At 39.9% G+C, this 27389-nt stretch overlaps 1 protein-coding gene across 2 annotated transcripts; it reads right to left on the bottom strand.

The window, feature by feature from the left end:
* Window positions 1–1609: 1609 nt before the first annotated feature.
* pdxkb (pyridoxal (pyridoxine, vitamin B6) kinase b) lies at window positions 1610–26830 on the bottom strand. 2 transcript variants are annotated; one of them, XR_014802001.1, is made up of 12 exons: window positions 26506–26830; window positions 17934–17988; window positions 14364–14468; window positions 13801–13884; window positions 12321–12355; window positions 11813–11898; window positions 9774–9819; window positions 9540–9651; window positions 9326–9462; window positions 7679–7745; window positions 4790–7289; window positions 1610–4598 (listed from the first exon to the last, which is right to left on the bottom strand). XR_014802001.1 is itself a non-coding variant. In XM_084948937.1 (11 exons), exons 1-11 carry the CDS (start codon window positions 26584–26586, stop codon window positions 7174–7176), a joined length of 924 nt encoding a protein of 307 aa, XP_084805063.1. In that variant the 5' UTR covers window positions 26587–26830; the 3' UTR covers window positions 1610–7173. The 2 variants fall into 2 exon arrangements, 1 of the variants encoding a protein (XP_084805063.1); XM_084948937.1 differs by having other exon boundaries at window positions 1610–7289.
* Window positions 26831–27389: the final 559 nt, after the last annotated feature.

The raw sequence follows: 27389 nt of genomic DNA, 5'->3' as shown, positions 1-27389 counted from the left end.
AGTTTGATATTTTGACATCACTGATCACAAAACTAACAGTATGATGACTAAAATGAACTAAATCTATATTAGAATATAGATGAAAAAAAGAGGGGAAACGCATGTTACATTTTTCCATTACTGTTACTGCACTCTTGCTCTGATAGGCTACTTTTTGAAGGGAAGGACTGCACAGTTAAAGCTTACATGTAAGTCCTCATGTTTTTAAATCAGATATTTTACATATGACATTATGTTTTTCATATTGAGAAACATGTTATATTTAAAGGCTGCATTAAATTCCTCTGCAGGTTAGTGCAGGATAAACAGGTTAGTTTGATGTACTGTGATGGATTTGCAGGAGAGAACAGTGTGTGTGACTGGTGCACAGTGGCTGCAGTTCCATGGTGAGAGGTAGCTTACATCAAATGTAGCAGAGAAGAATTTAAAATTAAGATGATGATGCTGAGATTCATTTACTGAATTCGACCTTCATACCAACTGTATACTGTCTAGTATAAAGACAGCATACACAGTGTACTGTCAGTGTAGAGGATGGAAATCAGCCAGGACAACTCATGAAGCATCTGCTGACAAGCAGGCCAGCTGACCACAACTTGTAGACAAAAAAAACAAAAACTGGAGTTCTCAATAGAAATGATTGTGAGTTGTGATTCTTTTCCCCACACTGAGCCACTACAGCTGACTTTATGCGTTCCCCACCTGCTGAATTCCACTGAACCTCTTCCCTACTCATGTTCCTGTTTAGAGGCAACATCTTTGCTGGTGTTCTACTTACCTGATTCAAGCTGAGTACCTTTATTAGAATTAAAATTTAGACTGAAATAAAGTTAGTATTATACCCACTAATATTATTTAACCTCTTAAGCCCCAACGCCCCCTGATATGGGGGCAAAAGGCAGGAGATCAGGTAGGCTTGGGGCTTAAGAGGTTAATTGTTACTTTAATGTAGGACAAGGTTCAGTTAGCTTTGCACAAACATAGAAGCGTGCTCCAAAGAGCTACTTTTTCACTTTGAGTAAAGAAGTTGAATCAGTACTTTAACTTGTACTGGAGTATTTTTAACACTAGCATCTGTACTTCTACTTAAGTACAGAATGTCTGTACTTTTGCCACCTCTGGTCGACTGGAGCTCAAGATCAGTCATACCATGTAGTTGATGGCTCAGCAGCGCCCTCAGGTGGTCATTGGTGTGGCAGGTTGATCCATTCTTAGTTTCAGAAATGAACTCTGGCTTTTCAAACCCTCACTCAGCACCAGGAAAACAGAGCTATCACTAACCTAAACTAAAAACAATAAGGGATGTAAAAATGGTTTGATTGGAGCCAGATACAGCATTTCACCATATTTACTGCCTCATGAGGCTGACAATGCAATCACATGGTGGACATTGTAAGCTTTAATCCAACTTTTGAGATCTACGATCATGTCTGAGAAGGTTGAGGTGTGGAGACCAACTGAAACAGCACAAAGTCACTCAATGCATTGCATATCACACAGATAAATGTCAAAATAAAATTCATTAAAATACGGAAGCATGTCCTCATTTTGTATGTCCAATAAAATCTAAGGAAGAAACAGATTGTAAATAATGAGACTGATCCAGCTCTTGTACTTCTTAATCTCTCTTTATTGCATTAGAACATACATTTCTCATATATATCTATATATATATATATATATTTATAAATGTGAATTTGTACACTACAATCTTTTATTGTAACATGTTAGAAAATACTCGTAACGCTCCAAAAACATAGCACTAAAAACAGTTACCAAACAATGATTATTACATTTCCTCATTTTGTTTTGGCCGCCGAGAACAGAAGGAAAAAAAAGAGTGGTGGAGTTGAACCTGTGGATGTAGAGGAGGAGAGGACCACTGTGGCACAAGCAGGTGGGCTGTTGCAGTTTTTAATGGCAGCCAATTCATAACTAAACAGAGACGGACGAGGGGAGGCTGGGGTGTGAGGACGGGAGAGCATGGATAGCCACGCAGGAATGAGTCACATGACCACGTAAGCCAGAGACAGAGAGGCAAAGGATCCAATCACACAGGGTTTCACTTCAGTGAAACATTCAGAATCCTCACCGGCCGTCTGATCTGCAGTTAACTTTAAAAACGTGACACACGGTCCACAAACAGAAGCATGTCAGTAGCAGGTGTAAACCTCAATGTTTTGGATGGTCTGAGCCTCCAGTTTGGTCTCATGTCAAACAGTTAAATTCAATAAACTCGACACTTCACTGGCGACATCACCCCTCCATCTAAAACACATAAAATGGTGTATTTCAACACAACCTAACATTTTTTAAAAATCTAAAATCTATCAATTATTTTTTAATGATAATAACCAGATTCAGTGAACAAAAACCCCTCAAAACTCTAAAAACCTCAAAAGATTAGCAACACCTGCTGCCTACAAAATTCAACCCCTGTACAGTTACCATGAACAAGCAGCCAGAGACCAAACCTGCGTCTTTTGTTTTTTTAACCAAGTCAAAATTCAACGGAGGAATCTGAAGCAGTTGGACTTACTGAAAGCAGCGTGAGCAGGACAGACAGCAACAACATGGACACTGAGGCACGTTGAGAACAGGGAACAGCGGCGTGACAAAGCAGTGACAGCAGAAACAGTGAAAGTACAGTTTAACCATCTAACGAACACGCACACGGCAAGGCTAAGGTTTAAAAACTAGCAATACAGACAGAAGAACTGGCACTGCAGGGGTTTGCACAGGTTTGGAGGATGTAAAGGAAGAAGAAGCAAAGTGAGGCATCAAGGGAACATTTAGGATTCAGTTCCCTCTCCGAGCAGTCCTCTAAATGTTCAGCTGGGGTTAAGGGAGTGATTGTCCTCTTGAACACACCTCTCCTCCCCTCCTCATCTTAACCAAAGTGTTCCTTTTCTTTTTTAACCTCCCCCTCCTCTTCATCCCACAACATTTGGCAGATTTTCTTTCCATGTATTTGCTCTTTCATTTTTACATGCGCAGACACACATACACACGAAACCCTGTTACCATAAACGACATTTACACACACACATACACACACTCTCCCACGAGCAAAGACACAACAGGTGGATGCGTTTAGATCCAGTGTTACAGCGGTCGGGTTTGTTAGCAGAGCTGAAAGACGGTTGGCAAAATGCACAGACTCCTTAAGTCTGTTACTGATATGACAATCAGCGCTACAGTGACACAATATAACTGTACTGGTACAAAAGTGTTTTACAAATGAGATCGTTTTTCCCACCTATTTGTCCAAGAGGTGCATTCAGATTACCTCTGAGCACAAGTGTACAACACTGCAGTTCCCAAATGATAAATCAATTAGGGCCAGATTTATTAACAATCTGAGTTTTAATTAACTGCAAACAGTTAATTAACTGTTTGTATGCTTTATTTTGTACCTATTCCTTGTGGGGCTTTGACAAATCTCACAAGGAATGTTGCATTTTTTGGAGGGGAAGACGTTACGATGTGTACGCAATTGGTGCAGGTGGAGATCTAGAAGTTGTGAACAAAACGGTTTTGTGCCGAGGTTCGCAGGCAGGTAAATCACTGACTGCTTTATAATGCAAACTGCAAAGCTCACAAAGTCTCTGCATTCATTTTCTCAGCAGTGCGCATACACACGGAGCTCCATGACATCATAAAGTGACTTTCATTCAGTTGTTTTTTTCTAACTTCTGTCTAGTTTTGGATCATTATTAATAAATCTGACCCACGCTGCAATTTCAAATTAGTCATTCACCAAGAAAAAAAAATACTGTTTTATAAATATTTACTGAATTTTATATTTTTTGGGTTTCATTTTTTTTAGTTGGAATTAAAAGCGATTTAGAGTCAATTTTCTGCAATTTTGTAAACCAGACAATAATTCCGCCCTTTGCACCCCTATAAACAAGATAAACATACATTTACCTACATTTAAGACATCTCATGTTTCCTTCCCTCCCCTCCTCCTCTCTGTGAGTAGTATTGTGGTATTATGATGTTAGATTCCTAAGGCAGTATCACAGTACAGTCCATAGAGAAACAACAGCAGTACAGAAATACACTGACTTGCCCAGAACCTTACATCCAGCTCAGGTGGACCACTGATGGCTTCTGGCTGTTTTTTTTCTTTTTTTTTTTAAGCCTCTGAATATTTGGTTGCACTTTCCAAAATTGAGGAGAAAAAAAGATTCTGGAGGTAATTTAAAACTGAAATCTCCTTTCTTGTGGTGCCCTTGTAGCGCAGTGGGCTAAGGCACATCCCAAGTTCTTGCGACATCATTGGTTTGAAACCAGCTCATGACCACTGTCGCCATTTGCTCTCCTCTCACCCTTCCCATCACGTTCCACTGTGGAAAAGCTACAGGTTATAATACCACCACTGGTTTTGGTTATAACAAATATTAATGCAATTCAAAAGCTGATACTGTGATTTTGAAACCCTGACATTTGACTTTATATCCCATTATCGTCTTTTTGTGCAACTAAAAATTTGAGAGGCATTTTTGGGGCGCATTTATTGTTAATCACTTTTAGCTCTGGAAAATTGTTTATATTGTGACATCTTATTATATAAGATGATGATTTAACTGAAACTGTTTGAACAGATTAAGCTGTACTAACGACTTAACTGTATTAGTTTAGTGCAAAACTAATCTTTCGTTTCAAGATTCAACTCACAGCATTTGGTTGAAATTCGACCTACTTTTACTGCACCCACAACAAACAGAACTATTTCTACCTAACACACCTAATGACTACTTTTAAACATAAAGGTAATAGAAACTCGTATGCACATGCAGAGACTAATTCAGGTTTCTGGTACAGATTAAGACGTGACAAAGACCACAGTGGAGTGTGATGGGAATCAAAAGCTCATTTTTAAAAATAAAAGTTTACAGAGCTGTAGATGTTATCAATACTACTCGAGGCTTCCAGTAAATTCAGTGGCTCAACTTTCAGATATAGAGTTCTGGGCGAGAGCTGGGCCGGCAGCCGTCCGGCGTGACGTGGGTTGGTTCTGGCACTGAGGTGGCCGATTTCTGAGTGGTCTACAATCAGCTGGGGAGAGCTCAGGCAGCTCGGGTTGCCCATTTTTTTCATGTTGTGCTAAGATGAAAAAGGTTCAACTATACACTATGATTTTTAGACAGTTACTATCAGGTGACAACAACTAGAGGCACTGAAGCGTCTGCGAGTGCCACAACCAACCCGGACGTCTCCTGTTTGAGTGATATTGTAGTGCGTGTAGTCTATAGTACAGTAGCATCAACACAATGGTCCAATAGACAGATCAGATAGAAGATATCATACAGATGGTCCAATACAGTTATAGTACAACATCTATACATTGTGCGTTTTTTTTTTTGTTTGTTTTCTCATATTTTTCAAGAGATCTCAGGGGTTAAACTTGGTCACCATTACATCACTGCTGTAAGACGGGTAAGGGATTAAAAGAGTGGTGGGCAGAGCCATAGAAAAACAGTGTTTGATCTTTAGAGTCTTGCAACTTGGCGTCAGGTGTGGAGAACCACTTCTAGAGTGCAACACTGTCAGAAATAAACAGAATATGCCAGTTTAACAGGGTGGCAGTAATAGAGCAATAAAGTAGGCAAGTTTAATAATTTTGAGGTAGAGTTTTGGAGAACTTGTTCAGTGGTTCCACAAAGAGACTTTAGTTGGGCGGCCTGCCCGGTTATAATTTGCAACTCATTTTTCAATTTGTATCCGTGGACAACTGCCTCGCTCTTTGGATGAAAGGTAAGTCACTCCTAACCCTGACCCTCTAAGCCTTTCTTCCTCTATCAGCCGGCTTACTCGCCAGATCCAGGATCCGTGATATGTTCCATGTAGGTTCATACGTTCCATTACTCAACTACATCCACCAAAAAGATCTCGTCCCACAGTCACGCGTACTCCAAGTCAGCTGTTGACAGTAATTCTTGTTCTGCTCTGAAAATCAGCTTCGACCCAGAGGTCTGCCGTATCCTTGGCAACACTGTTTTCTCACATCAAGAGGGACCTGGAGTTGACTCCATGCAGGAAGCCCCATGTGGAGTTTACATGTCTTTACTTGTTGGGAAAGGTTTATGTTAGCCATCTAGTCCCAGTAAACTCAGATACTCTCACATCATTTCCTAATTAAGTAATTTTTAATAAATAATCAGAACCTGCAGCAGGTGGAGAACTGTTTCTACTGCTCCTACGCTGAGCTCACTGCAGAGCAGAACAAGGATGACCTGTAGATGCAGCTGATTATTGCTATTTACTATGAAAATGTTTGTATTCTTTATTGTTTTTTTTATTTTTTAAGAAAGCATGGGTGCACCTATTTTCATGTGCACGTACATACATTGGCACGTGCACATGACCCTTACTAACACCACAAATACAGTCTAACTCTGTGCGAGAGCTGTTATTCAGCAGCTGGGTCACTGTGAATAGACTGACGTGCATCCAAATACACTGACATCACTATTCAGTGTGGCTACAGGGGCAAAAAACCAGGCCAGACTGAAGAGAAACCACAGAAACTAAACCCGAGATCGTTATCAAGTTATCCATGAGAACCTTTTGATAAGACTTACTAATAAGTCTTATGAAACTTAAAAAAGGTAAAATATTATTTTAAACTAGAGGTAAGACTATTAACTTATCCTAGCAGCACTCCAAGGACAAAACCTCTCCCATGTTTTCTATAACAGTTATGAGTTTTGCCCAGATCTCAGTTTACCAGCTCCAAATCAATTCCACTGTCGTGCAGATGATTGAATACTGGATGTTTTTTTTTAAAGCCATCACTCTCATTAACCTTAACATATGACATTTTGTGCTTGTGGAAGTTCACTATCTGAGTCATCCGGAGAGCCCAAAAAAATTCTAAAGAGCTGCTGCAAAGTCCTCTCGGATACCCTGACCAAACCTTCTGTCTATCCATGGCTCTGGTTCCAAAACAGGGTTAAGGGTTAAGTTAGGGATCAGGACACTGAGGACTTCAAAGGGTTAAAGGACTAAAGGGTTTACAATACTAAGGTGTTTAAGGAGTCTGGATGAGTTATTGAAGTTAGGCAATGACAGTCAAGGTTTACAGTAATGAGAGATTTACCGAGATACAGGAGCTGAGAGATTTATGGGTGGAGAGGTTAGTATGAGTCTTATGGGTGGGCAACGTTAGGATATGACTGTGGCCTCCGTAACTATGGCAGGATCTTCTATGTCAGCTTTACTTTGGACCATCCGCAGCTCCAGCTGGGGCGGACTGGGCCTCCGACCAGGACCTGCTAACTCTGAGGGCGAGAGGGGCAGGTAAGGGTCACACAAAATTCAATTAACCCGCAAAGTTTGATTGTGCAAAGTTTGGAATCTGAAGACAGGTGTCATGAACAAACTGCCATTCATGCAACGCATTTAAAAGCAGTTATGCAGGAGAAGCCAGTAACTGATAACAACAGGAGCAGAAATCCAGACCCACAGATGTGAACTATCAATCAGCTGCTGTAGTGAGGACCCATGCAGGTAAGAAATATTAGTGCTAGTTTTTATTTTTACCACTAAAAAATTTGAAACTCTAAAGTAACGCTGTTTAAACTGATTTCATATAATTGTTAGTGTTTTTGTTCATGAAATTCAAACAAGGAAAGCTTTAGGCGCTGATAACTAGTTCTGTTATTCTCACCATGAGCGTAGGATATGGTCCTCTGGATAACGTGATGCATCACTGAAAACGTTTTCTCACAGGCCGTCTGAGAGATAGAAAAGAAAAAAAAAAACAGTAATTTATCTTTTTTCTTCCTGACTTCAAATATGTCACCTTATCTTTTATTTACTTAGCTGTATTTCCACCATATTAAGTGGAAATACCATACCATGTTTGGTGAGAAAAAATTATACACGTGTCACCAGATTTGAGATAAATTCCTATTAATGTTCTCCCTCAGACGCCTCAAGACATTACAGCAGACTGACGTCTGACCCTGGAGGATGAGGTCATAGTGCACCAATCCGATGAGCGCTGAAAAAGCATCAGGTAGAAGTTTCGTTCCTCCCCCTGATGGTCAGCCTTCGGACTTAGAAAGTTTGGACTCACCAACTGCTGAAAACTGTTTAGCTTTTACCACAAGTGAGTATCCACCACATGGATTAAGTTAGCATTCGCTCTCTGGGGTGAGATCAGAAAGGGCACAGTGTAAGTGAATGGGACTAGCAGCAGTGCCTGACAGGAAAGCCAAATCTAAGGGGTTTGAATTTTATGTTTTTTATGTGATTACCCCTCTCACACAGCATTATTGTTGCATGAGCTTATGTTATAGTCTTTTTTTAACAATCTTTTTATTGTTTTTGTAACAGCATACAAAGATTTGTTTTCACAGTAATATGCAGCAGTAGTAAGACACCCCCCCCCGTCCCTGTTCTCTCCCAAACATACATCAAGTAAAAACAACTGAAATATGCAAACATTAGTACAGTGTGTGGCATTTATACATACTGAAAGAAACAAACAACAACAACAACAACAAACAAACAAAAACTAAATAGAAATAGATAGCACAAACTAAATAATTTTCACCCTATCCACACTACTGTCCGATGTTTGCTTCTTTTATAAACCTTCCAAATATCATCAAAATATGTTAACTTGTCTTTGAGAAAATAAGTTATCTGTTCCATTGCCATACATTGTGCCAAAGAATTTATCCAAGCACCAATAGCAGGAAAACCTGATTTTTTGCAGTTATACGTTTTGCCTGTAATATACAATAATCCATAAACTTAATTTGATGAGCTCTTGGTTTAAGATTTTTAGATGTTATAGTCTTCTCCATTACTGCCACCTACTAGACTGTAGTGGAGTATTTCATTATATAGTCGTGTCCAGAAAAAGTTGGTAAAAATGGTAAATGGCCTGTATTTGTATAGCGCTTTACTTAGCCCCTAAGGACCCATTCATACACTGGTGATGGCAGCTACATTGTAGCCACAGCTGCCCTGGGGCGCACAGACAGAGACGAGGCTGCCGAACACTGGCGCCACCGGGCCCTCTGACCACCACCAGTAGGCAATGGGTGAAGTGTCTTGCCCAGGGACACAACAACCAAGACTGTCGGAGCCGGGGCTCGAACCGACAACCTTCCTATTATAAGACGAACTGCCAACTCTTGAGCCACGATCGCCCCAAAAAGCAGAACCGTTGCTCTTGGTTTTAGTCAGAGGACTAATTCATCAAATCTCTGCAGGTCTTTTAATCTGTTCCTATTCCTCAAACTTTCAGTTACTTTGGACTGAGCTCCAAACAGTTTTTCTGTGTTTGTTTGTGAATGTGTACCTTTAGGTCAGTGGGGTAGTGATGTGTCCACGCTAGCAACATAGCAGCAAACAAGTCTCCAGTTCCTACAAAGACAGCATCCACTTTGGGAACTTCTAATCGCACTCTCTGTGTTGTCCTGCTGCCATCTGGACGAACTGAACAGCACAACAGACACACAACAGGTTAAATTCCTGTATTAATGTCAAACTACATTCCTAATCCTGTCGCCTACCATGACGCTGGCTGCCCAATGACACCAGGAAGCGGTCTCCCAGTCTAGAGGGAAGATCAGAGGACGTAATAACCACTGTGTCTGGGCCCATCGCATGGAGGAGGTCCATTACCTACAATCAGAACATGAGATACACAAGTATGAAGCTGGAAAAGGCAAAAAGACAAGCTCTACTTTTACAGCAAGAACTAATGTTCATGTAGACAAGAAAAACAGGATAAGTAGATATGTTACCTCTACAGCGTCTTTCTCTGTGCTGATGTTTTTCCCCGTCAATAATCTAAAACACAAGCAAACAATCACAACAGCTGCAAAATAAATAACGTGTGAAAACATAGTTGCAACAAAGACCCTAAAGACACTAAATCAAGACTCTTTCATGAACAGAAAAACCTGATTCAGTCTGATTCTGCAGGCATACAGACAAACCAGCAGGTGGAGTAACTTCACAATAAAGCTGTGACAGATGTGAGATTCTTAAACTGCTTAATATTACTGCAAAAAAGAGGCTGTAAGGGTTAAAAAAAAAACTTCACATGTGACTGTGGAGATCATAAAAACGTCATTTAAAACCTAAGCAGCAGATGTTACACTTTTAAGAATTTATAACAAAGAATCTGATGGCTTCATCTGTTAGGTCCACTGAGTCCTACTATAAAGGAGGTAAAAATAAGGTTTTAAATCTTACCACGTTAAATGACTTAATGCAGAAAATTGTTTTCTTATAGAGACACTAATATACATTCAAAAAGGTTTTCAAATAGTTTCATGTTTATTAATGTGATGAGAAAACAAACAGAACGCGAATGACATAATGCAAACTATTAGGACTGGGCTTCAACCACCATCTTTACTTTTCCACGAGCAGGCTGACTAACAAGAGGTTCAATTTAGCAGTTTCCATCAAAATTCTTCAAGTTCCAAATTATTCGAATTATGTATTTTAAAGACCATTATATATAGCTTCAAGCTAAAACTGTACCTAATGTTAGCTGTTAGGCTATTATGCTGCTTTACAGGATGCACTAATCACTCTGCCTGGGTCCATCTCGTGGTCCATGACCTACAGATAATGGACCACTAAAACAGTTTGAACAGACTAGGAAAAAAAAGATCAAAGCAACTGTCAGAATTTTTTTTTCTTCTGTTGCTGAGCTGACAAATTATTTTCGACTTAATCAATCATTTCTGTACTTGAATGGCACTAACTGTATTCTGCGCTCTCCTGCTGGTATAACCTTTGAACTGGAGCGTGAATCAGACTTAATCTTGTTCCAAAAACAGCAAAGCTCTAATGATGCAATCTCACTGTGTGATCTCAGGGTAAAGAGGAGTGCTAAATACATAGTGACAGAAGAAAGTATCCATCTTTATTTACACAACCACTATTTATAAAGAAATATTTAGAAAGGAAATAAGTAACTGATGAAAATAATGTATTTTCAAAGAACTCAAGTCATCTTGGATTTACAGTGCTTAAATTAAGAGTACATAAAAGAGATTCTCATAAAGTGTGGAAGGAAAAATAGCAAGAAAGATAAGAGAGGATACAAGGGGAGCAAAGATGTATTTTTGGGACCACAAAATGGAAGTATTAGGTAACATAAGTGGCATTACATAAAGACCGTTTGCACCAATATACTCAGAAAATCAGAACAACTACAAAACCATTCAGGGAGAGTTTGTCTCAGACATGAGCAGAGGACCGTTGTAAGGACTCTCTCACAGAATGTGTGTGTGATTGCATCTGCTCACATGTAGCGGTCACTGTCAGGAAACCAGGCAATAAATAAATAAAATGAAATAAAAACACATCCAGCTGTCTTTATGAGACCTACTTGCTCACATTATTACATTACATTACATTATTATTACTTTACAGATTAAACTTAACGTAGGGATCAGGGTTCGGAATTAAGCTGTGATGATTAAACTTACCTGTAAGAGGATTGGGAATGCATTCATGTCAATGAATGTTCTTACTAGGGAACTAAAGTAATGCATTCACTTCCTGTTTAAAAGGAGTTCTTCCTTCCTGCTGTCACCAAGGGCTGCTCATTGGTGACCATATGATCAACATCTAGTTTTTACCTTGCAATATAAAGCACATTAAGACAATGACCATTGTGAACTGGCACTATATAAATAAAACTAAGCTCTGGCAATAATATAAGGCTTTGTTATGCAGTGATATTAGTCTACTAATCAGAAGGTGAATGAACAGATGGTCACAGAGTCGTCAAATTGTCAAGACTGAAAACACTTTTACTTACTCAGCCTCAAACTGGTTAGGAGTGATGATGTCAGCAACAGGAACCACCTTGTTCTTATAGACGGGATAAAGATTCTGAGGAACATACTGTGGAAACAGAGTCAGAGTCACACAAACACAGAGGACTTCATCTGTGGGCTGTGTTAATACAAAGCTTTTCTCTGATGTTTGTTTTCATGCTTTTACATGATCAACACAAACTGTCCGCATAATGTAATACATACACAATATAGACACACACACACACACACAGTAGATATATATACACACAGAGTGAGTCACTGTGTATATGTAATACTGTCAGATCACAATAATCCCTCTGTCATGAGAAATTAGTCTTGTAACACACCCACAGAACACGAACACAAATATATATATTTGTATAAACACACACACACACACTAAATCCCACCCACACAAAACTGAAAGGCACAAAATTCCTTCTTAAAAACAACAGACATCAGCATGGACACACATACAAAGGGTACACGAATAATCAGTAATCTCACCATAGATCCATGATCTCCAAGGACGGGGTCACACACTGAAACGACAAAAAGATACTGAGAGTGAGAGCACACCAGCAATCAGCGCATTACATAAACACACTGCAGTGATGGGAGGCATGAAAGTGGATTTGGAGATGAGCGCATCCAAGCTGGGAATGAGACTGACAGAAAAACCTATTATCCATTTTTAAAGTATTAAAACAGAAGACCTGGAGACCCTGCTTTGGGCTATACTGTTTATTACATATCAGTTTAGGAAATGACCAATTTAATACTTTTTCTCATTATTGGAGCCTCTGCTGTGGTGAAGGCAAAAATGTAAGTTTAGTTCTGAGGGTGGAGTTGGACATCAGGTCTTGAAAGGTAACTATGCTATAACTCTGGAACTGATCTGCTCAAACATCCATCCATAAATCCATGCATCCATACATCCTCTTAACCACTTATCCAATCAGACTTTTATCCAATCCCCACTCTCCACACAAAAAAGTCACATTGAAATATTTCCACGTGTTTCCATGTGTTTCTAACTGCACTAAAAAATGTACAACCTGTTACTGGGAAGATGTTGATGAAATAATGAACTAATAAGGCAGAGATTAAACATCCAGTAATGTTCTGATATGACAAATAAATATGTGTAATACAGCCAGAAACATGTATACAATTACTCTCACTTCAATAAAACACCCATGCTGTCTTACAGTCACTGCTCTCCTATGTTATTAAAGTATGACAACATTCAAAAGCATCTCGCAGCAGCATGTAACAGAGGATCTTCTATAAGTGCTTAGGTAAACACATTCTGCAAAACCCAATGTTTGCTTATTATTTTGAGCAGAGGCAGTAAGTCTCACTGTATATCTACTATTACAGTGTCCACAGGCAAAACTGCAACAGTCTTGATTTGAGTCAAACTGAGTGGTGTAACATGAGAAAAAAATCCTTCAGGCTACAGAGTCATCCCTGGAGTGAAGTGGATCTACTTTGAATAAGCTGGTTAAATAATAAATGCCTTTGCTGCCTCACCAAAAATGTGTTTAAACTCTGATAACGAAGGCTTGGATGACTCCCTGTAATGTAAAACATTCAGCCCAGGAGCCAAACCTCTCATCTTGATAAATCTGAGACTGACCTGTGGAAGGACGCTGCGGTTGTTTTTGTCCCTCCCACTCTGTCCTCCACCACATCTACCACTCTAAAAGAAACCTGTTTTTCATTTGAATTATTTACTTAAGTTTAAGTTGAAATCCCCAGTAAAAAGACACTTTTCTTAAAATTAATTAAAAGTATGACCAAAATAATCTGATTACAGTTTTTGCCATAACTGAGCAGCTCTACCAACCGCAAGAATTTCCTAAAGGTAACAAAGGTTACAGCTTTATTGCAGCCAAATGCTCAGTCACAGCAGTGGATCTTTTGTTGCATTTAATGTGATTCTTGTGCCCTTCTCACTCTGTGAAACCATGTGTTTGCTTACCGTACACCAGGTTGGGGTTGGCTCTCTTTAGCTCCTGAACAATGTCCACCACCATCTCCAAGAAGGACGTGTCTCTGGTATACCCTGCAGACATCACACACACACACACACACACACAAGGAAGAGACAGAGCAGAGAAATTATTATAGGCGGTGTATGAAAAGATTCATAACTAACTATACTTTTTGATTTCTGTTAAAAACTGTTTTAAACTTAAACTGCTCTGTATGTCAATAATGGCACCCAGTTGAACTTAAACTTACTTAAATCCAAACCGATTCTCAGATTTACCTTAAAAAGTTTTTACAGAAGAAAACTGTGACTTCTTATCTCTTTTTTTCCCGTTGTCAAAATTGATCTACTGCTTTGATAAATGTAGATAACACATGTTATCTACATTTGGCACACAAGTACATGATGCTAAAAAAAGTAAGAAGACTGCAAGGAACTTATTTAAATTTAACCTCAGGGGGATCTAAAAATCAACTCTGATTAAACTAAATTAAACTGTCCCGATATCTGCATTTTGAGCAGCGGTACAAGTGAAAAAGTAGGACACCCACCTGTTAAAACATAGTCATAGTGGTGTACGTTGTTCAGTTTGATCCCCTCATAAAGAACGTGAAGCTCATCTGCTGTCAAGACCTGACCTTTCCAGTGAGAATATCCTTCAGAAAGCACAGGAGAGATGTTACTGTGTTTGCTGTGAAGAGACCAGTGGATAAAACACACTTCTCCTGCAGGGAAATGTGAGCTTTTCAACCGATTCACAAAAAGTAAATCAAAGAAAGTTTAAATGAGAATCAAACATGACGTGATGTGATTAGAAAACTGTACAATGATACTTTAATTAGTCGAGCCTCTCTCTGTGTGAGTTTGCTCCAGTCCCTCTTTCAGTTTACTTCCTGTTTTATTCTGAAGGTCAGACCCTCGTGTGGTTTTCTTTCCTCCTTTATTATTTGTATTTTTTAATGTTTGCTTAGGCTCAACTGTTCCCTATTATTCCTCCCTTCCTGTCTGCGTCTATGCCCTCAGTCTTTTTCAGGGTTCACACACAGGATAACTTTTCTACCCACATTTCATAATATCTAATGTTTCATTATATCACATCTTATTCACTGACATATCAAGATTTTACATTTAATATCTCATTTCAATTAAACCGTGCAAACATCATCCAAAGGATAAGACAAACACCCTGATCATAAATTCCTGAGGTCTTTGTGCCCCAGACATGTCTTTACCCCACAACCCAGAATTTTAATCTAATTGCATGAAGAACGCACACACATACATGCACACACACACACACAGACACACACACACACACACACACACACACACACACACACACACAGCAGGCCTGATACCTGCAGACACAGTATCTGGTTAGACAGGGACAGAGTGGAGGCTAGCAGCAGGACAAAGACGTACATGCTCCACCACACACACACACACACACACACACACTGTGTTTGTGTGTTGCCTCAGCATGTGCTGAATACTGTATACAGGTGTGCATGTATGTGAAGTGGCCACAAGCATATAAGCCAGTGTGGAGGGTGTCTGTCTGCACATGACAGGTTTGCTGCAAGCTGGTGACGTCGTGGCTCCAGGTGAGTCACAGCCAGGTCACGTGGTTGTGGTGGGGGTTCTGGTTGCTAAGCAACAAGCCAGGAGAAAGCCAAAGGGGCTAAGAAAAGAGATGAGCAGTCAGAGTGGTGTGTGCGTGAGAGGGAGGGCAAAATGAAGGCAGGCCTTCAGATAAGAGCTGCTTCTGACGTCATCGCACGCTGCTGTCGCAATTTCCCAACGCCCGCTGCTGTTTACTGCTGCGTCGCATGGCCGCTCCCAGCATCTCTCTCTCTCCATCATCTCTCTCTTTGATTCATTTTCTCTCCTCTCTCCAGTTTTTTTCCTCTCTGTTCACCTTCTCTGCCCCTCTCCCAGCCGCTCTTCTCTCCCTTTTCAGATGAAAACGTCTTCTTCAATATGTCACACCAAATTACACACTCTCCTCTGAGAAATTGCAAATGTAAGATCTGATTAAAGTCTGAGGCATTTCTACGTTAAGGTCACTCAAACAGAATCCCACAATTGATGTGAGGACTTTTTCTTCTCTTCTCCACAACACACCGTCCTCAGCTGTATCACTGTCTACTCTGCAAGTGGATTGATAATAACAGTGAGCTTATAACCTGTGATTAGATTACTCACTCCTGGCTTTAACTCGTCCCTAAGGGTTTAAATTGAACTCCAGTAATTCACTAAGACAAGAAATGCAAGAAAAACCTTATTTTCAGAAGGACTGCGAGGAAAATTCTGGAGTTGGCTCAACTTTTCCTGCAAAACTATCCAATGTCATCCGGAAAGTGATAATGAAAAAGGTGACACTGATGCAGTAATTCACGGTAAAGGAGCTCCAGCCTGTACTGAGTGTATAAGAGAACATACTATTCAGAAGTTGGACATTTCTCTTTTGTAAATTATTTTTTGTATGTCCTATGAAATATTCTAAAGAGAAACCGGATTTCTGATTTTCGTGAGCTATAAATGATAGTTAAACCCAAAAAAGGCTTCAAATTTTTCACTGTGAGATTTCACTATATATGCATCAATAGGACCCAAAAGCAGGACACAGAAAAAGGTAAAGAAACAGAAGATAGACATTAAATAGCTATTTACAAAAATCAATCTCAGCGGGTTTGGGGTTTTCTTGAACCAGCTAACACAAAGAAAGCCTAGCTAAGTTGAATCTAACCTCTCAGGTACATAAACTTTCTTTAAAGCTCACATGTCTGTCATGAAACGTGACCTAGGCAGTAGTTGAAAATACTGAAAAAGGCTGCAACAGGCAAATATAAATACTATCATCTGCTGCTACATTTAAGCTCCAGGCTCGCCCACAAGACACTTATCCTACAAAAACTCCTACAATTATGTTTAGCCTCAGTCTGCAACATCACCACAGGTCACTTTCACTGTTTTTAAGCTCACTATTATCTGTGTCGATAACAACTCCGTACAAAACAATCTGAGGCTGACTTCAAAGCAGTTCACTCGTCAATCAGACTTTCAGCTTACAGCTAAGTCAGCAGTAACCGTATGGAATCGGATCACTTGCATTAAACCATAACACAAGGGGGTCGCACTGTCTTTTAGATCACGTGAAATCAGATATGCAGATAAATTAGTTTACCACCCACAAACAAAATCAAACCTTTGTTATGATCTACTATTTCTTGACTCCACTATGAAGCAACAAGCAACAGCTGGACAAATATGTTTGTTTTCACAGCTGATTCATTCTTCAGGTTCAGTTAGCTTGGATTCCATGAAGTGGGGCCACACATCAGTGCGACAAAGGAGACACGGTGCAGATTATTCACTCACGTCTGGCAATCAGATCCAAATATTATGGCTAAATGTGACAGAGAGATGATGCAGACAGCCCAGAGGCGATGTCTGCATTATCTCTGTAACAAGATGCATCATCACTGCAATCATACAAGTTCCTTCAAATCAAATTAGTTCTGTCACAAGTACGCCTTTGCAAAAATCTCTTTCAATTATACTGATTAGATTTTAAACTTTGACAGTCATCAATAAACTTTCATAATTATTTAACCCCTTAACATACAGCTAATAAGCTTAAGGATGTAAAAAAACAAAACAGTTTTACTGGAGAGCCAATTAAGCAACTTCAGATTTTCACGGCTCATAACAAAAAAATCTCATAAAAGTATAAAAATGAATTTTTCATGAAATGGGATCTTTAGATGATTCTTCTTAAAGAGAACAGAGATGGCACCAGATCAGCAGCATCATGTCCAATAAAAGAGAGACAGAGATGGAGCTTGTATAAAATGTGAATGGCGTTCATCTCCCTGCAGCTATATCTGTGTTTCCAAGCTGTTCTGGTGTCTGAGCATGCAGCCGCTGACCTCCACAGAAACTCATTCATCTGTCGAGTCGTCAGCCTCGGCACGGTCGCTGCCTCGAAGGCAACCATGTCTGTTAACACTCGCCAACACCTCATCACGACACCAGAGGGAACTGACTGACTCACACACACCCACACAAAGCAGGCACGCACAAACTGAGAGATACACAGGCTAAGTCAGTGGCCTGACCTGTATGGTTGGAGAACTGGACGGAGTTGATTGAGTCCACCTCAAACCCTAAAAGCTGAAAACAGAAGACACAGAAAGAAAATAGTTGTCAGAAGATATCAGGAGAACACACTTTTACAGCTCGGCTGTGTTTTAAAGACTTCATTCTGTAGTCTCAGGCTGCTGGTGTGTCTCAGGTACCACAAGGAGTTCACTGGTGATGATGTGTGAGGCACCAGGTTATGACATTAGTGAGATATACTTATTCCTAACAAAGCTTTCATCTTTTCAAAGACCGAGAGCATTATGTCTTAACTGGAACATTGCTGGAATATTGATGCTTTTATTGTGGAGGAGTTGTACCCTCGGGCAGCACAGTGATGGCCAGTGGTTAGCTTTGTTGCCTAACAGCAAGAAGGTCCTGATCTAGCTGGGGCCTTACTGTGCAGAGTTTGCATGTATTCTGGCTTCTCTCACGGTCCAAAGATATGCTGTTAGGGGGGGTTAGGTTAATTGGTGATTCTAAATTGGTCATAGGTCTGAATGTGAGTGTGAATGGCTGTTTGTCAGTCTGTGTTAGCCCTGCGACAGACTGGCAGTGTACTAGAACAATTATTAAAAAGATTTAGAAATATGGTCATTACATTGTCATGATTCCATCACCATGTTTGGTTTGCATATTAAAATATTTAATCTGAGTTTTCTCCACAAGTAAGGGTTTATTGGTTGCCGCAAAGCAATAATTGCCCACCTTTGAGCAGTGGGAGAAATTATCTGTGATGACTTAACCAAGTTAATTTTTTTCATGAAAGCAGAACAAGAACAGAAGGGCAGACACATTGGTTTCTGGGTGAACAGTTTGATTGAGTTTAATGTATAATGTGTTACTTCTCCATTGTGTCAAGTCAACCTCAAAGAGAGGATAGTCATTTGTCATTTTTAATGCAAAGACTCACTAAAGAACAGTCCTTCTCAGGTTTACTTTGGCAGTTCAGTTGTAGCTAACTAGATAGCCTCAGTGCCTTTGTTTTGTGTTTGTGATATTAAATCAACATAGTAAAGCTGCAAAATAATGAGCTGAAAATACTTTAGTACTGTAAAGTTGAACATGAAAAAGTCAAACTGCAATGGAGGGAAAAAGAAACTCTGTTAGACTTCATTTAACCTTGATGGACATATAGGCATCGTCTAAATGTAACTTCTGCTGAAATCTGCACACAGATCTGCAAGAAACAGCTCGTGGTGTCCTCACTCTCTCTGTGTTTCTTAACAGATTTGTTTTTATAAATTACCCCAGAGAGAGACACCCACACACATGGCTCATCCACGTGCTGAGTTAATTGTTATCTGAATGTCTTTATTTTAATTGAGCTAAAGCTGGCAGAGTGAATGAGGTCTTTGTTCTTTTCAACTGACTGTGACTTTGAGATACAAGAATCCTCTTTCAGAGAAGAGCCCCTCCACCCACCCAGGAACACAGTGTAGATATTAACTTTGACCTTGTACGGGTTTCTGAAAGGTGGAACACTGTATTTATTTCAGCAGCGTGAAGCATTCAGAAAACACGATTAACATGCAGAACAATTCACTGCAGTCACATTACACTCCTGTGCACACAGAACTGAATGAATTATGACTTTTTTTGATATATTAATATTTGCATTATCCTTCAAGGAGAGTCTTTTGTTGTCTTAACTTACAGGACTGTCAGTGATCACGTTACACTTTAAACCTCAAGTGATCGTTGCCTTGCCAAAATATTTAATACAAATTTCCTAAATAAAGCGAGGTAAATGGCTAAATGTGGCAATGAAAATTGCTCCCTGTGTAGCTACAGAGCAGATTTCCAAAAGGGATCAAGCCCACTGTTGTCTGGACATCCTGGTGTCCCTCTCTGTCTCTCTACCTGGAGCCAGTAGTTGCCTTTACAGACGAAAACACCTGCTAGCCTGGGACTAATTTCCTACTGGATGTCCCTGACTCCCCTACCCCAAACACTCTATTTCCCCCTCTTAAAAAACAGTTTTTAATGTTAAAATAATCCAAATTGTAATTACTGACCAAAGCAAATTCGACTGCAGTTTCTCTATAATCAAACAACTGCTGCTGTTTGACTTGTTATTGTATATTTTTAATCTAAATATCATACTAGTATTTTGGTTTACTGCAAAGTACATGCTGTCCAAGAAGTCTGTGCTTCAGTTCTGATAAACACTCATTCATTTTATGTAACTTTCACAATAAGTTGTTTGCTATTTTGTGAAATACATTATAAGAAAATTAATAAACAATTGCCCCATAATTTTAACGTTTCAATATCAATGTAAATACTATCCAAACATAATATGCAGAACATTTGCAGCATTTTGGACTGCATGTACCTAAAAAAACATGGCAGCTTTGAGCATAACGCTACTTTCAATCCTATTCAAGATATAAGACTGTTGTTACTCATAGTAGTAGTGGGTGTGATCAATAAATGCATGATGAGGTTGGATTTTACCATTTAGGAATTCTTTCAGCTTCAGTTTTCAAATTTCAGTCAATTCAGAAGTGATTTTGAGCTTCCAGCCTATCACCTCCCGTCTGTTTGGAAACATCTGTTTCTTTGCTGTGACTACACAAACTGTCACTGACATTTATCGCAGCGTGTTCTTTTGGCTCAGCGTGGATCCAAATTGGCCGTTGATGCAAAACCGTGTATTTACAGCGGATGTACATGGGTGGGTCTAAGAATATGTTATTTAGGTCACATCTTCCCATGCTCTATTCATGGGCCTCAAGTCACTGACAGACTGTTTGCACCGCTACTGACGGGAAAGCTTTCACTCAAGGCGAGGATCTTAACAGATTAAAAAAAAATTAAACATTTTGCCTTCTTGGAGAAAAGCTTTTTGTAAATTCCCCCTGCGAGGAAACCCCTTTCACAGCTGACGAAAGACGAGTTCAATTAACGAGTTGCACTTCTGGCTCATCACATCTGAGGCAACACAACAGCTAATTTTACTGCATCGTGACTTAGCTGGCACCATCCTTCTGCAATGACTGTTCAGTTCAGTTTGATTTATATAACAGAGTGAGAAATAAAAGTCCGCTTTTCTCCCCTATTTGGAAATGCCCATACCTGTGGGTGCATGTCACTAAAGTCTGATATAACTTAAAAGTTTTATAATAAGGATCACTTATTCCACTTTAACTGCTACACTCTTCTCTTGTGCAGTTACTCTCTACATTATTTTTGAAAGAACTATTCCTTTCCACTTCTGGCACTTAAAAGAAATCAAAATGTAAAATTTAAAAGTACTCAATATTTTTAATGTTAAAAAAAATCACTATTTGATATTATGGAGGGTGCCAGTGCCCTTGAATTCTGTTTCTATGTGAAAGCTGAAGCTTTAACTTTAAGGCAGCCTGTCTCCATCTTTTCTGACGTCATTAGGAGGAATCCTGTGGCAGCCAATCAGAGCCCTGCTTTCTCATGTTGCCGTCTCCCGGCTGCTGACATGCCACAGATTCTCCGTCGTGACAGCAGAGAGAGGGATGCCCGGCACGCTCGCTGACATCATCCTCATCACCATCATCATCATCTTCTCTCTGATCTGTGACACCAGCTGAATCATGGTTGTTACTGTGCATGGTGAGACTTTCTCCTTCATTGACCTGTGGGTTTTCCATTGGAGTCTAAATTTAACACACTGCCCTTTTTTTAATTAATTAATTTTTGCTTATGTCCACAAGCATCAGCGGTGGTTCATTCACACAGTCTGTCTGCCGCAATCACCATCCAGACACACTCATTATACACACTGGCACCATGAGCAGCTCCTAGAAAATGTATGTTCTTGCAGACTCTTGATATTCTAACACAAATGCTGGCTCTCTTAGCAAGGCTTATCAGTGTATTCATAATGGACACCATGTTCAAGCATGAGCGTGTTAATTATTGCACCAGGACACTCTGCATTGCCGAACAATATCAATTTTGTAATTGTTTTATCAGATCTGGGACCATATGTCTCAGACACTCGGGTGAAGAGAGATGCTAAGCGGTTAACTGATCACCCCCTGGTGAGTTGGATCAGGTGGCAGAGGAGGATAGTGGACAGCCCTGGTGCACCCAAAATTAAACCTATTGTGCAGGTGCACTGAGAGAATCCAGCAGAGGTAGAGGCGCTGGTCCACAAAATCTTCAATTCCCACCTTCAGCAGAACTTCAAAAGCATTACAACGAATATCAGAGACATTGAGACTGAATAGACCATATTTTGTACCTCCCCTGCCGAGGCAACTGCACAGAACTGCAGCCACAAAGTAGTGGGTGCCTGTTATTGAGATAGTCCCTAAACCAGATGGTAAAAGGAGCCATCATGCTCAAGAACGAGTTGTACTGGGCTTGGTTACCCTGAGGTATATCAGAGGTAGCTGACAGATACCAGCAAGCCAAGAGTGTGGCTCTGACAGGAGCTGAAGCAAAAACATGCATGTGGGAGGATCTTTGTGAGGCCATGAAAGAGTTTAAGTTGGTTTCAGGCAATTCAAAAGGGGAAAGTAATGCTCCAATCACAAAAACAGACAGGTGAGGTGGTTCAGGTATCTGACTAGGATGCCTCCTGGGCTGAGGTGTTCCAAGCATGCCCTGTCAGGAAGCTCCAGGGTAGACTCCGGGCACAGTGAGTATATCTTTCAGCTGGTCAAGGAATGCCTTGGTATTCCCCCCAAATGAGCTGATGGAGGTGGCTAAAGAGAGGGATCTGAGCATCTCAGCTAAGGCTGCATTACCGTTCTGTTATGAAATAATATTAAGGAGAAACTGAAGAAAAAAAACAACCTACAACCCAGCAAATTTGTTACCTATTCAGATGTTTATCATGAATCCAAGACATCAGTCTTGAAAACTTAGGGACAAGTGTCAGTGATCCTACTCACCTAAGCTATAAGCAGCCATAATGACAATTTTTTTACAGTACACTTTACATTGCACTAGTTAAGACTGCTTTAGTATTAGCCTTGTATAAACAGGCTTAACCAGGCGTAGTAGTTGAACATTAGTGTCTCTACTGGACTCTGGTGACATGCATCAAAGCCTACAAGTCATTGGATAACCGCAAAATTCACCCTGGGGTACTGCAAGCTAAAAATAAACCTGAACCTTCTTACAACAAGCTCCAGTCTTTCAGGGTGATGTACTGTACTGTTGGCCGATAAAGCCTCACTACCACTACTGACTGCATCACTACTGGCACACTAAAATTATAACCATCCTCAGTGTAATCAAGATAATCACAGGCTCAAAGCAATCCGTCAGCATCATCCTATGTCCTGGTTTAAATGTGCTATACAGTAAATAAAGGTGATATAACTGTAAACATCAGAGATCCTAAAGGAAAAGATTTTCACTTTCACTGTCAGTTGATGGCAAGAACACTAGGTCTCTAGGTCTCACATATCAAATTAACTATAAAGGGCCAACTTTAGACTCTAGATTCAAACGGTGCATTATGTGAAACAAAACAGGAAAATTTCTTAGGAAAAAAGAAAAAATGGCAGATGTACAAAAAGGCAAATTTAAGATAAAAAAATGCCAAGTTCACAAGAAGCAGGGAAATGGCATTTCTTAACTTCTGAAGTAACGTTGGAAAGAAATGAACATACTTGAAATCCTAGTTAGATAAATAACTCTAGCAAAATGCTACGAGGACACCAAAATCAGGCAGCCACATTATAATGTGTAATGAAATGATTTTCATTTTATGAATCTGGAAAAAAAAAAAAGTCCTACCTGAGCAATTCAGAACCAGCTGAACATTTGTTATGATCAGCTAACAAATGTTATATATCATGTGATATCCAAAGACCATTACAAAAAAAATTACCTTCACAGTACGAAGACTTTCAGAGTTACAGGCTATTAATCTGCCTAGTTTTTTTTTTTCTTCAAAACATCTTAAGTACAAGATACTGCTGCATTAAACTTTCATTTTACATTTATTAAACAGCATGTGGTTTGTTATCAGACAAAACTCTGTCACAGCAAAGTTGTTCCCACTGTTAAATAAGTTGCTCTACAGCCTTTATCATTAGTGCAACACTTTGTGATTAAGACAACTTCCAGCTTCCTTTTACCTCCCTATTGGGCTTGAGTACTGTTACTTAACACTATTCAATGATGGTGATAGGACTACTGGTGGGATGTAACGTAGTACTTCTGCTCAATTCTTTTGTGTGGTACGTTAATAAACTACTTAGCAATTACTATCATAGTTAGCCCTAAAAATCATGGAATCATGGTGTCTAACCAGGTATAGCCATCAAGTACAAAATTATCTTACAATTTTTAGCAAATCTGTGATAATAGTATTTCTGCTGATATAAAAACTCTCTGACTTTTAAGTAAAAGTATAACACAACTGTTTAATTTAATAAAAAAGTACCTCACCCTCACAAGTCTTCAGCAGCTACACCGTAATGTCACATAAAAACATTTCACCAAAACAATTAAATGCAGTTCCCGCTTATGGTGTCGCTTACCACCAATACATTTATTAAACTACAAGGTTCCAGTCCTGTTGACCTTCATCAGGTAGACGATTGTAATTTAACAACCTAAATGTATCAGCAATAAGCATTTTTCTTTCACCTGTTACACACTCAGGTGAACAGAGATTTTGAATTAATAGCTTGTCCCTAATAAAACTAAAATGAAATACATATTCTACCCGGGATGATGTATCTTGGGTCAAGCTTTTCAACCAGTTTCCTAAAGCCCTACTCTGCCACACCATGTAACCGCATCAGTAAATTACATCCATTTTGCTCTTCCTGACACTTGGAGTACAGCTCCAAGTGTCTTTCCAACTGTGTCCTTGTTGTTATTATAACTACCCTTTTACTAAATTGCTCTCAGTTTCAGACATGTGTGCGCTTGTCTTGTGTTATATCAGGGTACCACTGATATAACACTGTATAACCATGTAAATACATTTTTCAGTATTACTGTGAATGATGAGACGTGGTGCAGCTAATAGCTATGACTGCCTTCTTTCATTTGCCTTCTTCATATTGATGAAACTCGTTACATCTACTTTGACCTATTGTAATTATTAATTATCAAGTTGTTCTCCCTGAAAAGCCTTGATCTCAAATAGAGGCCATATTTCTCCAATATCAGCCTCTTTTCAGACTGCAGGCTTATTTGCAGTTCCTAAAGTTTCCAAAAGTTGAATGGAAGGCAGAGCCTTGAGCGATCAGGACCCTCTCCTGTGGAAGCAGCTCCCAGTTTGGATTCAGGAGACAAACACTTTTGTTTGTTTCCAGTTCCTGAGCCAATTTCTGCGGGAGGTATTTTCCTGGTAAATGGGAGTTCTTTGTTCCCATTGTCACCAAGTTCTTGCACATCATTTGGGGTTTGTTCTGTGGTGTTGTTGGTCTTTCTACTTCTACTACTTCAAATTTTACAAATGATACTCCGCATCGTTTATATTAAAGCTTTAGTTACCTATTATGTTCCAGAATTGAAACTAGAAATATAAAGGTATATTATGCAGCATTATTATAGAAAAGGTACCCAGCAGATGCACTAATGTATCGTATGCTATTCTGCACAAGGAGTCCTGTTACTTAAGTTTTATTTTGATCAAAAACTTTTATAGCATTACTTCAGTCAGATTAATACTTTGATTATGACTTTTAGCTATATCAATATATAAAGGGCTTGAAAATCATGCCCAATCATTTCTTTATTTTAATTCTGGTTCAATATTCACACTTGCTTTCCTTAAGGAAATCTAATGTCAGGGGGTGCAATCCAATTCACAGGGAAGACTTTAAAATTGTAGTAAAGCAGGGTATAGTTTAAGGATTTTTTTCACTGCGATATTTGTTTTGTAATGACAATAGGACATATTATAACTGCACTGATTTTGTATGAAAATCCTCAGGCTGTTAATCACTGTTGGATGATTCATTCAAAAAGTACTGGTAGGCTACACGTTTTTATACAGCTTAAATACGCTTGCTCTACAGCCTCGTGTTTTCTCTCCACGGATTATGATGAAGAACACCTTGCTCCATTATCGGACACCCTCAATGACATATGTCGCGCCGCAATTTCTCTAGCAGATAACGACTTTCCTCTTCATTTGGTGGCTAAATGTGCAAATAACGAAGACGCTGGTAGAAAAAAACACCTCTGCTGATTAACATTCCCATCTCTGATAAGGATGCACAGGTTTGTGGGGGGGGGGGAGATTATGCACGACACCTGTCGTCGCGGCTGTCCCTCAATATCTGGGCTACTACACAGTTATTTTTAGATTCTCGTTGCACATCTAACATCGCCGTCGATTATGTCCGTTTTTCACTCTCACAGTTGGGAAATTACAACTAACCGGAGCCATAAATAAACGCATCCAAGACTGTACTAACTTTCCACCATCTAATTAGCCATTTACACGTTCCTGTTTGGCGCTGATAAGAGTGCCGCAGTCGGATTTTGTTGGCAAAGGGCAGTGAAACACGTCAGACAGGGTCGTGTCCGATAACGAGCGTCTGGTCGCTCGTTGTCCGAAAACGGGTGCATGCAAATTGTATTTACCTGTAACGGGAAAGAGGCGCTCTTGTTGCCCACATATCCCCGGACTACATGGCTCTGTATGGACAGGACGCGGCATTCCATGGCGGCTCCCGGTCAGCCGAGGAAGAGATGCAGATAAATATTCTCCGTTATTCGACGAGAGTCACGTCTTCACATAACAACACCGGGAAAACACAGTTTGAACGCAACGACCACACCGCCGGTAGGGAAAGAGGAAACGGTAGTTAGCCTGCTGGCTAGCGGCTGTGCGCGCGTACGTCTGTGTGAGCGCTGGTTGTAGCCAGAGCCTTAAACGAGTGAGGGAGAGCGGTGACGTCGGGAGGTGGAGAGAGGGGTGTCGCGCGGATACGCCAATGATACACACGCGCGCGCACACACACAAACGGCGGGAACCGTTTTATTTACGGTAAGCGCTGTGTGTACTTTTTGCAGTGTTGATATTAAAGTCCTTCATGTGTTGACCCAGGCAACCGAACGGTCGCGCGCAGCAAGGACAAAATTTACACACATACACGCACGCGCGCTCGCCGTAATTCTACACAGGCATTCTGTGTGACCGCCTAACGACTGACGTCAACACAACTAGCGCATCCCCGTCAGCACAGCTGGATTTGAATGAATGAGCTCTTATTTTTTCTATTTAGTTCTATTTAATTCTATTCTGTATACAGCCGAATTATTATAGATAACATTTTACATTAACTTATTATTCAGATGCAGTGTAAAATAAATGATTAACACGTAAATGGCCAAAGCAAGAGCAAAATTTAGGATTTGGATTTTTTTTAGGATGTAGTTTGGTGCTGTGTTCCTTTTTTGGCGTTTTATGACTCACACCATCTCTATGACAGAGTCGTGACTGAGGGACGGTGGGTGGGGGCTGG

The sequence above is a fragment of the Perissodus microlepis genome, chromosome 13 (genome assembly GCF_051167445.1).
Source record: "Perissodus microlepis isolate ML-2025 ecotype Zambia chromosome 13, ASM5116744v1, whole genome shotgun sequence".
In the NCBI taxonomy this organism is placed as follows: domain Eukaryota; kingdom Metazoa; phylum Chordata; class Actinopteri; order Cichliformes; family Cichlidae; genus Perissodus; species Perissodus microlepis.
Note: the sequence above shows the minus strand (reverse complement) of the source record. Positions and strands in the feature narration are given on the sequence as shown.

Coding starts and splice junctions, on each gene's coding strand:
- pdxkb (XM_084948937.1), bottom strand. CDS start 26,586: ATGGAATGCCGCGTCCTGTCCATACAGAGCCATGTAGTCCGGGGATAT. Junction 13,885..14,363: donor CTATGACTATGTTTTAACAG/GTGGGTGTCCTA, acceptor TGATGTCTGCAG/GGTATACCAGAGACACGTCC. Junction 7,290..7,678: donor GACCATATCCTACGCTCATG/GTGAGAATAACA, acceptor TCTCGCCCTCAG/AGTTAGCAGGTCCTGGTCGG.